Source organism: Microcaecilia unicolor, chromosome 7, assembly GCF_901765095.1.
Source record: "Microcaecilia unicolor chromosome 7, aMicUni1.1, whole genome shotgun sequence".
Classification (NCBI taxonomy): domain Eukaryota; kingdom Metazoa; phylum Chordata; class Amphibia; order Gymnophiona; family Siphonopidae; genus Microcaecilia; species Microcaecilia unicolor.
Window position 1 is genome coordinate 246357165 of NC_044037.1, and position 17227 is coordinate 246374391.

The 17227-nt window shown below is 46.8% G+C and overlaps 1 protein-coding gene across 1 annotated transcript in view; it reads right to left on the bottom strand.

Moving 5' to 3' along the window:
• GALNT5 (polypeptide N-acetylgalactosaminyltransferase 5) overlaps positions 1 to 16970 on the bottom strand; it is a 120810-nt gene extending 103840 nt beyond the window's left edge. The window contains exon 1 of the mRNA XM_030210090.1: positions 15157 to 16970. Coding sequence (XP_030065950.1) covers positions 15157 to 16556 — 1400 coding nt within the window. The 5' untranslated portion in view covers positions 16557 to 16970. The remainder of the gene's footprint in view (positions 1 to 15156) is intronic.
• Between the last annotated feature and the right edge of the window lie 257 nt (positions 16971 to 17227).

Here is a 17227-nt window from a genome sequence, read left to right on the forward strand (position 1 = left end):
AACGGCGGAGGTGGTCCCTCTTCACAAAAGTGGGGATAGGGAAGAAGCTGGAAACTACAGGCCGGTAAGCCTCACTTCGGTTATTGGAAAAGTAATGGAAGCCATGCTGAAGGAAAGGATAGTGAATTTCCTAGAAGACAATAAGTTGCAAGATCCGAGACAACATGGTTTCACCAAAGGGAAATCGTGCCAAACGAATCTCATTGAATTCTTTGACTGGGTGACGGGAGAATTAAATTAAGGACGTGCTATGGACGTCATCTACTTAGATTTCAGCAAGGCTTTCGACACAGTTCCCCACAGGAGGCTCTTAAATAAACTAGACGGCCTGAAGATAGGACCCGAAGTGGTGAACTGGATTAGGAACTGGTTGACGGACAGACGCCAGAGGGTGGTGGTGAATGGAGTTCGCTCGGAGGAAGGAAAGGTGAGTAGTGGAGTGCCTCAGGGATCGGTGCTGGGGCCGATTCTGTTCAATATATTTGTGAGTGACATTGCCGAAGGGTTACAAGGTAAAGTTTGCCTTTTTGCGGATGACACCAAGATTTCCAACAGAGTGGACACCCCGGAGGGTGTGGAAAACATGAAAAAAGATCTGAAGAAGCTAGAAGAATGGTCTAACGTTTGGCAATTAAAATTCAATGCGAAGAAATGCAAAGTGATGCACTTAGGGAGTAGAAATCCAAGGGAGACGTATGTGTTAGGCGAGGAGAGTCTGATAGGCACAGACGGGGAGAGGGATCTTGGGGTGATAGTATTTGAGGACCTGAAGGCGACGAAACAGTGCGACAAGGCGGTGGCAGTAGCTAGAAGATTGCTAGGCTGTATAGAGAGAGGAGTGACCAGCAGAAGAAAGGAGGTTTTAATGCCCCTGTATAAGACGTTGGTGAGGCCCCACCTGGAGTATTGTGTTCAGTTTTGAAGGCCGTATCTTGCGAAGGATGTTAAAAAAATGGAAGCGGTGCAAAGAAAAGCTATGAGGATGGTATGGGATTTACGTTCCAAGACGTATGAAGAGAGGCTTGCTGACCTGAACATGTACACCCTGGAGGAAAGGAGGAACAGGGGTGATATGATACAGACGTTCAAATATTTGAAAGGTATTAATCCGCAAACGAATCTTTTCCGGAGATGGGAAGGCAGTAGAACGAGAGGACATGAAATGAGATTGAAGGGGGGCAGACTCAGGAAAGATGTCAGGAAGTATTTCTTCACGGAGAGGGTGGTGGACGCTTGGAATGCCCTCCCGCGGGAAGTGGTGGAGATGAAAACGGTAACGGAGTTCAAACATGCGTGGGACATGCATAGAGGAATCCTGTGCAGAAGGAATGGATCCTCAGAAGCTTAGCTGAAATTGGGTGGCGGAGCAGTTGGGGGGAAGAGGGGGTGGTGGTTGGGACGCGAGGATAGGGGAGGGCAGACTTATACGGTCTGTACCAGAGCCGGTGATGGGAGGCGGGACTGGTGGTTGGGAGGCGGGAAATACTGCTGGGCAGACTTATATGGTCTGTGCCCTGAAAAGGACAGGTACAAATTCAAGGTAAGGTATACACATATGAGTTTGTCTTGGGCAGACTGGATGGACCATGCAGGTCTTTTTCTGCCGTCATCTACTATGTAACATTAAACATCCCTGGTAGTCTAGTTGCCTCCTTCTCTCCCCCTGACCTGACATCCTAGCCCTAATACTAAAATAAGAAATCTCTGGTGTCTAGTGGCAACACCCCCCCCCCAACCCTTCCCTAAGCTCCCCCTATATGACAGACTGACCCCACCTGGTGCATCCCAGGATGCAATGCATGGGGCCGTGCGTCACCATTTTTCAAGATGGCAACATCAAAGGCAGGCGTGAGTAGGTATCTGCCTCTTTTGAGCTGCATGTCTGTGGGGGCTTGGGTAGGGGTCAAAGGGTGGGAGGTTGCCAGTAGGCACTAGGGATTTCTTTTTTTAACACTGGGGCCTGGAGGAGGGAGGGGAACACTAACTAAGAATTCTGGTAATGTTGCAGGGGGGTCAAAAGGAGTTGGACAGGTTTGTGGGTGGAGGGATGGAGCCGCTAGACTACCTGTGAACAATGTAGAAAGCTACCACCAGGAGCAGGGGACTCAGAACGGGGGCTCCCCTATATCTTCTATGTTGCCTCAGACCTAGTGGCAGATTTCTCGCACTGCAGACATCAGCACGCAGGTTATAAGCTTCTCTGCATTGCTTTGGAATAGCTAATTACAAATTTACAATTATGACAGGAAAGAAAAGGAAATTTCAGGGGGCTGAAGGAATAATAGCAAATTAAAATTGAAAAGCTAAGGAAATCAAAATGCAAAACACGGACACTATAACTGAGATGAAGAAACAGCCTTCAGGTCAGCTTTTCAATGTTTACACCTTTGAAGCCCAGTTTTACATAGGAGGTCTGATATTCAAAGCGATTTAAGCAGGCTGGAAAGGCTCCAGCCTGCTTAAATCGCTATGAGCTGCCTGACCACCGATATTCACAGGCACTAAACCGGGCAGTGCTGCTGAATATCATCTCTGACTGCCCATATTGAAAGTGGGCAGATCAGGGGTGGTGCAGGGGTGTAACTGAGGAGAAGCAGCATTTTTGGTGCTGTTGACATAGTTGAAACCTGGAGCCAATACATTACTGATTTTCCTTTTTTTGTTTTGTACATGTAGTTCGGTTTATATTCCACTAGATAATGATTCAGCATGTTTTTGACCAATGAGCTTAAAAGAGGGGAGGGGCTTATCCCCTCATTCTATAAATTGAGGCCTACTTTTGGGGGCCTTTTACAAAGTCAATCTAATGTTTTTAGCTTGCGGTAAAAATCAGCTGGCGGTAAATGCTAAGATGCCCATAGGAATATAATAGGCGTCTAAGCTACTGTCAGTTGATTTTTACCACGAGCTAAAAACGCTAGCGCAACTTTGTAACAGGACCCCTTTATGCACCACGCGTACGCATAAGATATAGAATGCTATCGTGTGTGTGACTATCGCAATTATGTAGTATTCTATAACTTTAGTGTGCAACTCACTTAACATAGGCAGGCTGCACACACTCACACTCCCGACCCTCACACATAAGGCACACAGTGACTGGACAGAATGCATATTTTTGGGAGTAAATGGGCACAGCTTTAATGAACACAATAACTTATAACCCTAGGAAGCACCTGAGCCTTGAGGCCAACATATTAGAGACTTTCTCTCCCCGCCCTGCCTCACCAGCTAGGGAGCATGACTCACTGATCCATGTGGCGGCCAGCCATATTCTCTCCTCCAGTGTGGCCGCGTGTCTTTCTGGTTTTACACAGTACCGCAGCCCAGCATTCCACCTGCCGTTTAGAGCCAGATAGGTGATCAGTCTGCCACCAGTAAGTGTTCTTGTCCTGGCCTCAAGCGACAAACTCCTTTTGTCCGCTGCTCCAACACCTCCAACAGACCCTAGGCTCGGGTGCATCCGCCACAACCCGGGGTTGCGAAGCATTCCCTGGGTCCCCCCCAGTCTGAGCATTTCAAACAATGTGTTTAGAAATGCTGCTCCAGTACCTCCTGGAAGTCAATGATGAGCAGGTCTTGCGCAATATCCAAAAGGTGCAGTGCATCCTCACTGAAGTGTCCCGGGATGGCTGGGGAAACCCAATCGTGCCAGATCTTTATTCCACCAAGCTGCTCTGTCCATGAACCAATTTGGCGGTTAAACGTTTTATTCCAGAAAGCTTACCCCCGAGCCAATGCCAAGTCCTAACCTTCCTCACATTGACTGAACCCGCCTGACCACCGTTTGTACCTACCTCGACATGTACCCTTGTACTAACCTCGCCATGCACCCTAATCTTATCCTCATGTTCTTACCCCTCCCTTTGATTTCTTGAATCTGTACACTCCCAGTATTGTATCCTTTAGTAAATTTGTAAGACACATTGAGCCCACTCTTGTGAGATAATGCGGGGTATAAATGTACCAAAAATAAATAAATAAATAAATAAATAAAATAACACCTCTGGCCCATAACTGTGTTCAGCCTTGTGCAACCTTGGGATGATGTCGGACCAGAAGAGCGAAGTGTTGCGCAGCTGCACAGACAATGCAAAGAGATCACGCTTTACAATTGTGATGGGGTGCTTGCAGGAGATGCGGCCAGTGTCGTTGCCCCCTAGATGAATGATTAAAGCATCCAGTGAGGTTGCAGCATACAGCAATGTCTGAACATATGGGAGGAGCTGAGTCCATCGTATCCCTGGTACTCCTAGCCAGGTGATGTTTGCACCCCTCACGTCTAGTCCAAGATGTGCACCAGGGGATCGGGATACCAGGCGCCTAGCAGCCCTTTCAATGTAAGAGTGTCCAATGATCCACACCGCCCATTGTCGTGCTCCAGGACCTGCAATATGAAGGGAGTAGTTAGTGTGCCTTAAGACCCAGCAGTGGTGGTGGCCTGAGATAAGTCTTATATGCTGCTGACTTCCAGCGGCCCAGCTGTTTGACGAGCTGAGGTTGGAGTCCATGCTGGGAGGCAGTAGTGGCCACTCCTATACAAAAAGAATGGGTCGCATAGTATCGGGGGCTGTGACCAGCCTTGTACAGGACTTTTTGAAAAACAGCAGCAAACTGGTACTGGGTGAGGGGGCTGGTATCCTGGTGCAGCCAGAGGGACTGGCCAGATGCCAGCCTCACAGCCAGGTAGGCCTGGAGGTTGGCCAGAGGGCAGGTGGGAAGGACGGGAACCCTGCGCAGTGTGATGGCATGACCTTTTCCGCTCTGATCAGTCTTGGACCTAGCAACACAAATGCACACTTGGTCTTGCATGATAGAGATGTCATTCAGGCACAGACCGCCACAAGCACACCATTTGGAACGCACAGTCAACTCGCTAATGCGTAGTGCAGCAAAAAAAGCCAAAGAGAAAGCAGCCCTGAACAACCGCACCTCATAGGCTGTGGAACACACTTTCATGAGCACCAACCACAGTAGGTGTAGGAGCTCATGTGTAACAGGGCACCGGAGTCCGGTGGTGCAGGGGTGTGCCTAGCCCATCCTTTCAGCATTGTCCGAATCAGGAAACTGGCTCGTGGGTTGCCCCATCCCCTGAGTTTGGTGAAGAAAGCAAAGCCAGTGATTCGCGAGTTGACCGCTGTCCTTGAAGTGCCTTCATCATAGGCGTCTGTGATGTAGCAAGCAATAAGGTGCTCGGGTACGGTTCCACATTTCCATCCTTGCCGACGCAAGTATGAACATACCTGGTTAAAGGCACTCTTGTAGGCAGACCAGGTAGAGTGGGCTAAGGAGCTGGTGATCAGTAGCGTTGCAGTGGAGTTCCCAGGTGCCACAGGTGCTCGAGGACAGGGGTGGGATCCTCTTGCGCAGATGGAGCAAGCTGTCGAAAGAGCGGAAATTGAAAGCCTGAGAGAGCATCGGCAATGCAGTTATCAACACCAGGCACATGCTTTGCTTTGGCTGTCAAGTTAATCTGTAGACAACGCAGGACAAAATGCCTGATAATTTTGGAGGCGTGTGAGCAGCATGCAGTTTGTTTGTTGATGATCTCCATCACTGCTGCATTATCTGACCATAGGATGACACTTTTGTTGGCCAATGCAGAACCCCAGACGTGCACCGCAATGACAAAGGAGAAGAGCTCAAATAAGGTGATGTTCTTGGTGAGTCTTGAGTGAATCCAATGCTGCGGCCATGAGGCAGCGAACCAATCTCCATTGCAGTAGGCTCCACACCCTGTGGCTCCTGCTGCATTTGTAAAAAGATTGAGGTCAAAACTAGATGTAGCTGCAGATTGGATTGAGGCCTTTCCATTAAAGTCTTGCAAGAAGGTTAACCAAATACGCAGATCTTGCTTCATGGGCAAGGAGACACGTATGTGATGAAGTTTGCGTGTAATACCTACTGTAGCTCGCGCAAGTCTCCGGACAAATACCCTGCCCATTGGGATAACCCAGCTTGCGAAATTCAGAGAGCCAATGAGAGACTGCATGCGATGCAGATTGATCTTAGAAGAGGCCACAGCCTGAGGTCATGCAGCATTTCCTCCAATTTGCCGCCCCACCGCCAAAGAGGCTCCCTTGCCTCTCTGGCAGCTCTTTATTCAAAATTTGGTGTCGTCGGGCTGGCCCCACCCCTTCCGGCCTCCCCGTCAATCACAGGTGGGATCTCCTCTGACGTCACTTCTCTGGCGGGGAAGCCAGAAACAGGAGGACGGCCCGGGCCGGGGAGCTACTGCGTGGCAGCCGCCATGTTACATGCGGCTGCTCGCTAGTCAGCTCTCCGGCATTCTTTAGGGGCCCTTTTACTAAAGCTTACCGCACATACTAAATGCTAAGAAGCCCATTTTATACTTATGGGGTTCTTTGTATTTAGCATGTGCTAATTCCGTATAATCTCCCCACCTGTCTCCTCCCATCATTTCTCGCCCTAGCTCTTCCTCTCTCTTTCACTCGCTTATCCTCCATTTGTGACATGGTCCAGCATCTTTTCCCCTACTTCTCTCCCTCTGCCCATGGTTCAGCATCTTGCGAGGTCACTGCTTGAACTCTTGGCAGCCATTTAGAAGTGGCGCCGGGAGAAAGAGGTCTGCGGCAGCGCCGGGAAGGAAAGAAGGGGCTCTTTCCTGCTCTAAAGAGGCCACTAGACCACCAGGCACGATAAGGGATGGGATGGGATATGGATGGAGTGAGCTATTAAAAAAAAGGTACATAAGTAATGTCATACTGGGAAAAGACCAAAGGTCCATCGAGCCCAGCATCCTGTCCCCGACAGCGGCCAATCCAGGTCAAGAGAACCTGGCAAGCTACCCAAACATACAAACATTTTATACAGGTTATTCCCGAAATTGTTGATTTTTCCCAAGTCCATTTAGTAGCGGTCTATGGACTTGTCCTTTAGGAAACCGTTCAACCCCTTTTTAAACTCTGCCAAGCTAACCGCCTTCACTACGTTCTCTGGCAACGAATTTCAGAGTTTAATTATGAGTTGGGTGAAGAAAATTTTTCTCCTATTTGTTTTAAATTTACTACACTGTAGTTTCATCGCATGCCCCCTAGTCCTAGTTTTTTGGAAAGTGTGAACAGACGCTTCACATCCACCTGTTCCACTCCACTCATTATTTTATATACATCTCTCATGTCTCCCCTCAGCCGTCTCTTCTCTAAGCTGAAAAGCCCTAGCCTCCTTAGTCTTTCTTCATAGGGAAGTCGTCCCATCCCCGCTATCATTTTTGTTGCCCGTCGCTGCACCTTTTCCATTTCTGCTATATCTTTCTTGAGATGGGGCGACCAGAATTGAACACAATACTCAAGGTGCAGTCGCACCATGGAGCGATACAATGGCATTATAACATCCTCACATCTGTTCTCCATACCTTTCCTAATAATACCCAACATTCTATTCACTTTCCTAGCCGCAGCAGCACACTGAGCAGAAGGTTTTAGTGTATTATCATCGATGACACCCAGATCCCTTTCTTGGTCCGTAACTCCTAACATGGAACCTTGCATGATGTAGCTATAATTTGGGTTCTTTTTTCCCACATGCATCACCTTGCACTTGTTCACATTAAACATCATCTGCCATTTAGCCACCCAGTCTCCCAGTCTCGTAAGGTCCTTCTGTAATTTTTCGCAATCCTGTCGCGAGTTAACGACTTTGAATAACTTTGTGTCATCAGCAAATTTAATTACCTCGCTGGTTACTCCCATCTCTAAATCATTTATAAATATATTAAAAAGCAGCGGTCCTAGCACAGACCCCTGAGGAACCCCACTACCTACCCTTCTCCATTGTGAATACCGTCCATTTAACCCCACTCTGTTTCCTATCCTTCAACCAGTGGGTGGAGGGAGGCTGAAAAAAAGATTGGGAAGGGGACATACATGGGGGGAGGAGGGAATCTGGCTTTCTTGGGGGGGGGGGGGGGGGTCAAGGTGACACTGTGTGATGGGGTGTGACAGGTGTCCTCTTGTTTTATCAGAGCAAATATGGTAACCCTAGTCATGCTTGCATATTTATTTATTTTTTATGACATTTGTATCGCACATTATCCCGAGCAAGCTCAGGTTCAATGTCGCTTACATTCAAGAAAAACATTAAAAATATGATACAGTCAGATAATTATAACATTTAACATATTAGGAATAATTGTGTGTTTGTCATGAAGTTAGGCTAGAGTATTGGTTATGCTGAAACATATAAGAAACAGTAACATTAGTTTATTGTATTTTGATAAGATATGTACTTAATAGAAAAGCCTTTAGTAATTTACGGAATCTCAGATAATCTTCTAAGTACCTTAATTGCTTGGGACCCTGAATGCATTTCTTAGTAACAGGATGTTTAAACAACTGAATCATAGATTACATTACAAAGGTGTAAAGGGGAAGGAGGTTGATGTGTTAGCATGGTGATAAGAATGTGACAGAGAGAATGAATTAGAAAGCTCATGTCTCTGTTAAGAGGCAGATGCAGCAACCAAACGTAAAAAAATCTAAATCGTTAAAGTCCCTAACGATTTTAAAATAACGAAAAATGCACCAAAAAAAAAAGTCACACATGCTGGAATCGGTATTGAAACGTAGAATGTATCAAAGAATCACAATACACATCGTTAATCGGCCCCCAAATCATGCGCAGAGCAGCCAAGCGTTATGTTAGCTGCTCTGCGCATGCCACAAACAGTCAAATCACAAGCACATGGCAAATTGAATTGACACATAAAAAAATAAAACTAAAAAAAGGATCGGGAGGGGGCAAGGGCGCTCATCAGGAGCGTCCTGTACGGACGGCCTTGCCCCCCCCCCGCCGCTGCTCCCCACTTTCCGCCGCTCCCCCCACCCCGAAAAAGCAAAATTGTAGCAGCCCCTGCCCCCCTCCCTTCCTCACTACTCTCAGCTCCGCCTCCCGACATCCTCCGTCTGTGCCCCGCCCCCTTTGGGGGTCGTCGCCGCCATTCCCCTTCTCCATCGGGCCCCCCTCCCTCTTACCGGGCCCGTGCAGCGCCTCTCTCCTCTGTCCGAAGGCGCTGCACGGGCAAGAAGAACGCTGAATCAGCTGATGCCTGCCTTCGCGATAGAGCGTCTTTCTCCTCCTGGGCCCGCCCCTGTCTGACGTCAGTAACTGACGTCAGACAGGGGCGGGCGCAGCAGGAGAAAGACGCGCCATCGCGAAGGCAGGCATCAGCTGATTCAGCGTTCTTCTTGCCCGTGCAGCGCCTTCGGACAGAGGAAAGAGGCGCTGCACGGGCCCGGTAAGAGGGAGGGGGGCCCGATGGAGAAGGGGAATGGCGGCGACGACCCCCAAAGGGGGCGGGGCACAGACGGAGGATGTCGGGAGGCGGAGCTGAGAGTAGTGAGGAAGGGAGGGGGGCAGGGGCTGCTACAATTTTGCTTTTTCGGGGTGGGGGGAGCGGCGGAAAGTGGGGAGCAGCGGCGGGGGGGGGGGGGGCAAGGCCGTCCGTACAGGACGCTCCTGATGAGCGCCCTTGCCCCCTCCCGATCCTTTTTTTAGTTTTATTTTTTTATGTGTTTTCTGAGGTCCTTTGGACCAATCACAGCGCTTTTAGCTCTGCTAATGCGCTGGGATTGGCTCAAAGTTTGTTTATTTTTTCACTTAACACTTTTTCCTGGCACAGAGCTGTCCTAACGAGAGGTCCAGACCTCTCGTTAGTTTTCCTGCCTTTTTCCTGCGTAAAGGCAATCGGAAAAGGTTAGTGCATGTCGTTTCAATGGGGTTTTCACACTAATTGCTCATCTCCATTCCGTTTTCGTTAGCTGCTACTGTCGTCGGAAAATAGGCTTAAGTGCATGGAAAGGATCGGAAATTCTTCCCCGAGGGCTCATTTAACGATGAAAAACGTTTAGTGCATCTGCCTCTAAGCCCCTTCAAGCTTTGAAAGTTTTTAAATGTCATATATTTTGGATAGATGTACTAGCAGGCCGATGCTCAGAAGCAAAGCGGGCACTAGAGGCCATTAGTGCTCACATTAGTGTGTGCAGAATGAGTAGTCTAGTGGTTAGTGCACTGGGCTTACCGTGAAATTCTTCTGCGCATGTGCCATGCATGTTCCCCACTTGCTTTCGCTTTTACAGCACGCATCTAATTTGAATATTATTTCCTTTGAGCATTGATGAGCTAGTTTTCTGCACTGTTGGCTTACTGCCGGAGTTCTGAGCATTGGGGCATAAATGCAGTACTGGGTTAATGTGTATTATTCGTGAAATACAATAGGGGCTATTGTATAGCAAGGCACCTGCAGTAACAATGCTTGTTAGTGTGCATTCATATGGGCTAGTGTGGTAACACATTTTAGTACAGGAGTAGACAACCATGGTCTTCAAGGGCCACAACCCAGTTGAGCTTTCAAGGTTTCCACAATAAATATGCATGATATTGATTTGCATGTTCTGCTTCCATTGTATGCAAATAGATCTCATGCATATTTATTGTGGAAATCTTGAAAACCTGACTGGGTTGTGGCCCTTGATGGACGTGGTTGCCCACCTCTGCTTTAGTAGATCAAGCCTTTTATGATTCACTTGGATTTTCTGGCAGTCTTCTTGTGCTCCTATTTTAAACCCTAGGAAAAGAGCGCGGATTGGCAAAAACTACTTAAGAAATGAATTAAATTAATCCAATAAAAAAATCTTCGTCTTGTAATAATTGTTTGTTAACCTTTATTTCCGTGCATCCAAGTGAACCTGCACAGTAACCGCACTGCTTTAGCAAAGCTTTTGAAAGGAGAGCAAGTAAAAGATATTTATAAGTGTGACAGGTATCTATCAGCAAGATGAATGTGATATTCAGATACAATGAACAGTACAACTTTACTTTTCTTCCATAGAAAGTTATACCACACACGTTGCATATAAGAGAATGAATAATGATTTATTGCTGTATCTAACAGATCAGGATAAGAATTTTCACAACTAGGCAAGGGGGTAGATGTAAACTCCTGAGAAAAGATTTTGAGTAGCAGTGAAGAGAGTTCTGCAACCAAATGTGGATAGTTTATGTGTTTTAACAGAATTAAAGTAGGAGTCAGAAGAGTGGATTTATCATAGAGAATGCAAAGAAAGACGAAGAGGTAGGAAAGCACAACAATGGGAAAATGAGTGAAAAATTCTGTGGGGTAATGTAATTTTCACAGCCATTTCCAGGGCTGCTGTTATACATGCTGGGGTACAGGGCCTCAATTTGGGAGGGGGTCCCATGGACACTGGCAGGTTTGGGGCCCTGTATACACCCTCCCAACCCCAGTCCTGGCTATTACTGAGGGTAAATCTATGCATTTTCTGTGCTATATGAGAGTGAAAGGAAGCACATGGAGAAAATTTCTAACACAGTGTGCCTATATTTAAATGCCTATGGGGCAATTCTATAGCATAGGTGCTAATATTTACATGCCCATTATGTGTGTAAATGTTTAATGGTATTTACATACATATGTTCCCACATACACGTATAAATGTCAAACGTCCAGTTAACATATATAAATAGCATGTATTTGGAAGGGGGCACACATGAATGTAACTTGGGTGGAGTATGGGAAGGCTCAAACTTACAGAATACTGCAAATTATGCATGCATCAATGACATTTAGGCACAAGCACTTATACCACCTGCCAAAAGTGCTCATGCCTGTAATTTAGGCGCACACATACCTAGCTGACATAGGACAAGATGCATCTACCAAACGTAAAAGAATCTAAAACGTTAAAGTCCTTAACGAATTTGAAAAAACGAAGAATGCACCAAAAAAACAAGTCGCACATGTTCGGTACGGTATTGAAAAGTACAATGTATCAAAGATTCGTAATCCCCATCGGCAGTCGGCCCCTAAAGCATGCGCAGAGCAGCCAAGCGTTTTGCTGGCTGCTCTGCGCATGCCACAAACAAAACACAACCCTCTCCCCCCACAAACACGTGGCTCCCCGCTTCCTCCTGCAATAAAAAGGAAAATCAAACCGAAGCAAAAAAGGATCGGGAGGGGGCAAAGCCGCTCGTCAGGAGTGTCCTGTATGGACGGCCTTGCCCCCCCCCCCCCCTGCGGTCGCCGCTGCTCCCCGCTTCCCCCTGTATTAAATAAAAAAGAAAAACAAAAATGAAAAGTTTAGCAGCCCCGGCCCCCCTCCCTTCCTGTCTCTCTCTTTCTCCTTCTCCCACAGACAGCTCCGCCTCCCGCCATCCTCCGCCCCCGTGCCCCGCCCCCTCCACCGGACCCCCCTCCGCCTTACCGGCCCGCGCAGCGCCTCTCACCTCTGTGTGAAGGCGCTGCACGGGCAAGAACAGCTAATCGGCGATCAGTGATGCCTCCTCCGACGTCCCTCTGTTCTTCCTGGGCCTGCCCTCCTCTGACGTAAGTTAAGGAGAATGACTCACTGTTCCACATGACAGCCAGCCATAACTCCGCCCCCAGCGTGGCCGAGTGACTGCACCCTTGACCAGCGGACCTCCAGCCCCCCTGTCGCTGGGGGGGAGGGGAGTTGGTCGCTCACTGGGCCACCAGGGACTGGGTGCACATGTTGAGGGGAGTTAGGGAGGACTGGAGACCCACCGAATCGCCAGCCCTCCCTGAACCTGGTGGTGGGGGATCGTCAAGGGGACTGGAGGTCCACCCGACCTCCAGCCCCATCACTGGCAGGCTTGTCTTGTTGGAGGGAATAGGGGCCTGCCAGCATGCAAATGCATGCTGGACAGGGCTCACCATTCCTCCCCAATGATCTGCAAACCCTAACGCCAGCTCGGAGCCGGCGTTGGGTTTGCCACAGCCAGCGACCCAATCTTTGGCGCGCTGGTCGCTGATTATTGGGGATGAATATGTTTAGCCCTGTTTAGCATGCATTTGCATGCTAGTTGTGTTCAGAGCGCTCGAGCGCATTGTTTCACGGGCTCGAGGGCTCTGATCATGGAGCGGTAGCAAACGCCGGTGCTAGTATGGCGCTAACAGCCTCTAGCACCGGTGTTTTCTTCTGATCATCCCCCTGTCAGTGCAGTAAGCTGGATAGGTCGGTTGACCAGGCAAGAAAAATTCAATTAGTTTTTCAGAAATTTGTCTTGATTTTCAGGCTTCTTTTTGAGTTAGTTTCACGCATTCATTTTAATGGAAATTTGTAGTGCATGCTAATTTGATTTATTTTTTATTTGTTGCATTTGTATCCCACATTTTCCCACCAATTTGCAAGCTCAATGTGGCTTACATTACACTGTAATGGCGATCGCCATTTCCGGATGGAGAATTACAGGTTGTATTACATTAAAGCAGATTTAACGCACACTAACTGGTAGTAGAGGAGCGCCTAGTAGTCAGAGCACTGTTTTCAACATCCAGAAGTGGCCAGTTCAAATCCCACTGCTGCTCCTTGTGATCTTGGGCAAGTCACTAACCTTCCCTTGCCTCAGGTACAAACGTAGATTATGCGCACTCCAGGGACAGAGAAATACCCTGTGCACCCAAATGTAACTCACCTTGAGCTACTACTGAAAAAGGTGTCAGCAAAATCCAACAAAATAAAATAAATTAAGCCATCCTAAGACTATGAGGGTCCTGTTTACCAAGGTGCACTGTACGCACACAAACCTTTTAGCACACACTAATGAGAGACATGTGGCTTAGTAAACAGGGCCCTTAGTGTGATTGAGGGGCTCATTTTTGAAACAGAAAAATATCCAAAAAAACCAGCACAAAGCAGCGCGTGGATATTTTTCTTGCAAAAACATCCAAACTGTTATTTTCAAAACATATTTTTCTATGCAGTTCATCTGCACTGTGTCCAAATCACAAGGGGGCGTGTCAGAGGCAGGATTCGGGCATTCCCACATCTGGTACCTGGTATGGCTTTATAAAAACATGTATGTTTCAAGGGCACTATAGAGTGACTATGCTAATGTCCATATATTAAACAATTTTAAATAAAGAGGCCTCAATAGCCCAGGGTACCAACTCAGTGGACACACCTGATATGGCTTTTTATCATGGGCCAACAACCCTCTGAAAAAACCTACAGAGTGAAATACTTCAAACAATCTGTAGTAAAAAACAGAGAGGTTGTAAGATGTTAATAATTTAAATATTGGACCATATTGTTAACATAATCAACAATATAGGAACATGAAGATGACAAAGTGTAAATTGGAAGGGAGAAAAAATAATAATATCAAGAGAAAATTGACTGAAAAAGTTGCAAAACACCGATAACTGGAGTACTTAGCTTTAAACCCGGGAAAAAAGCAGACGGGAGGTGCCTCCACATTTTTCTCCCATGATAAAAAGCCTTATCAGGTGTGTCCACTGAGTTGGTACCCTGGGCTATTGAGGCCTCTTTATTTAAAATTGTTTAATACCGTGTTTCCCCGAAAATAAGACACTGTCTTATATTAATTTTTGCCCCCCAAAATGTGCTAGATCTTATTTTCAGGGGCTGTCTTATTTTTCGGGGAAACATCGGGGTTGGCCCGCCCGCCCTCCGTCGCTCCCGGAACTAACCTTAAATGCCTCCTTTCACCTTCGCAGCAGCAAGGCAGGCAACTCCTTCCTTCCGTGTCCTGCCCTCGCCTGACGTAACGTCCGCGAGGGCGGGGCACGGAAGGAAGGAGAGGTCTGCCCTGCTGCTGCTTGCTGCAAAGGTGAAAGGAGGTGTTTAAGGTTAGTTCCAGGAGCGACGGAGGGTGGGTGGAGGGGGGGCCCGGCGACCTCGGGTGGGGGGGGTGGCCCGGGGGCGGCCTTGTCCGGCTCTCGGTGGCCCTGCTTTCAAACAAAAATTTGCTAGGTCTTACTTTCGGGGGAGGCCTTATATCTACCAATTCAGGAAAACCTCTACTAGGTCTTATTTTCGGGGGATGTCTTACTTTCGGGGAAACAGGGTATATGGACATTAGCATAGTCACTCTATAGAGCTATTTAGAGCTTATTCCTTAGTTTCTTATTACAGATAGCTCTATGCAGATTTGTTAATGTTTCAAAGGCAACCATATACAGTCATCGAAAATACTGCCCAAACTCTGCTTATAACTTCTGAGGGGGGAAAAAGGCAACACATAACTTGCATGAGTATCATAGTGATACTCTTTGATCAACTTATATATGCACATTAGCAACAATTAATGAGCAATTTATACTATAGTATTTGAAGACAAACATTTTGATCTTACCCTTTTGGTCTTGTATCATCAATTGCTCTGTCCAGTGGGATTAAATCACTGAGATAGACATTGAAATTCCCTTCCTTCCATCTCTGGCTTGCTTCTGTTTCCTTTCCTTTGGGGACTTCAGCAGCATGTCCAAACTGACCAGGTGCTTTTGGGTCTCTTGGAGACATGGTTTCATCAAGGGTTAACACTTTGTGCATTCCTGTATCCTTTGTCAAGTAGGTGTTATTACTTTCTACAGGGTGTTTTATTATTTGTACTTGCCCCTTACCATTTAAATTCATATCTTGTCCTTTAACTGGGTGGTTCAGGTTTGTTTTGCTTGTGTTCTCACTTTTGTTACTGATAAAATGGGATTGTTTGCTCATCTCTAACTCAGGTAAGAAGTTTTCTTTAGAACTGAGTTTGATCTTTTGAATTTCTGAATGGTTCCTTTTTACCATTCCGGTAACAGTGGCAGAATGATTTTCTGCTGCCTGGATTTGCTCTTTCTTTGGTAACTTTCCTGGTACGGTTGCATTAGAAAGAACTCTCATTTCATGTACATTGGACTTGGGAATGGGCATAGGCAAACTCTTGGTTGCTCTTTTCTCTGTTCCATTTATGTTTTCTTTCTTAGCTACATGTACCTTGAGTAAAATATCTGGCTTAGTATCGTTAACCTTCCCCTGAAAATCCTGTTTCTGTCCAACTCGAGGGACTTTTGTTGGGATAGGGACCTGAATATCCCCGGCTGGTCCCCTAACTGTTGCAGTGACCAGATCACTCACTTTACTTGTAATTTTGCTTCTGAATGTAATGGATAAGTTTCCTGCTAGTTTTTTGACAGCAGTTAGTGTGGGCTGCTGGGGCTTCTTGAAAATAGTTTCCTTTGTTCTCTGCAGGTTCCTGGAGTTCGTTGTAATTCTTCCATGAGTGCTCTTTTCATTGCTGTGCTCAGGGGCAACAGGGTACTCGATTCCGACCGGTTTTGCAATTGTTGCAAGTAGTGAAATGGATTTATTAAAAACAGGTTCTGGTATTTTAACTTCCTTCCCAATAAAGTTATACTTCTCTATTTCATTTTTGTGCTTCTTTGCATTATCCAAATCCTTCTGTAACTTTTTTCCTTGAATGGGGATGTTGGCCTTTGTCACTGCCTGCTTTGCACTCTCGTGCCCTATCAAAGGAGGCTTTATTCTTTCTCTGGAGCTGATGGTGGGGGTTTTTTCTTGACTTTGCCAAGCTCTGAATAATCTCCCTCGTTCTTTTCGGACCAGTTCTTCTTTGAGAAGTTTGTGATTGATTTCGTTGAAGGAGAGTTTCAGGGCTGCCATGTCAAAGAGTAGCCAAATCACAGAGGCAATGAATATAAATGCCAGAGCTCTCCCACTGCCACGGAAAAACTTCCGGATAATATTCATCTTTCAGAACGAGTTTTACCTGCCAAGTTCTTTTATTTCAGTGATCCAGGAGCCGCTGGTCTCATGCACGGCTAAGTGCTGACGGCCGGGAGTCTTCAGCTCCTGCTGCATGTCATCGCCTGCCTGCGTGGCATTTTACAGCAGGGCAACTGAGTCTCTCTCTGCTACTTCAACAGATAGACCCAAGAGCACCACTGCACACAGTCTCTCTTAATCCACCACGGTGAACAGTGACGACAGACGATCGAGAAAGCAGTAAGGATAAACTTTGCATTATATCCACGTTAGCTGGGATTCGCCTTACCTAAAGTGCACACACACTAGCACCAGAGCAGAGGTTGTAAATCAGAGGGATTATTCTCTCTCCACCCAGTTCTCATTCTTTGTGTTGTAATTTAACACCACCACACATAAGGAGACCATTTTCACTCTCGTGCAATGAGCCAGTCATCTTAAAGCAGACCTTCACCTTCCGTGTTCTATTTTCTAACCAATAGTGTGGGACTGCTAGAACGAACAAAAAAAAAAAGTGTTATATGCATTGCACTTAAGTCTGGAAAGCAACTTATCCGTTTCTAGCAAGCTAGTTTGCTTACATTATTTAGGTGCGGGGTTTTAAATTTGTGACTCACTTATTTCTGTCTGCTTCATGGTAGATATTTCATTAATAC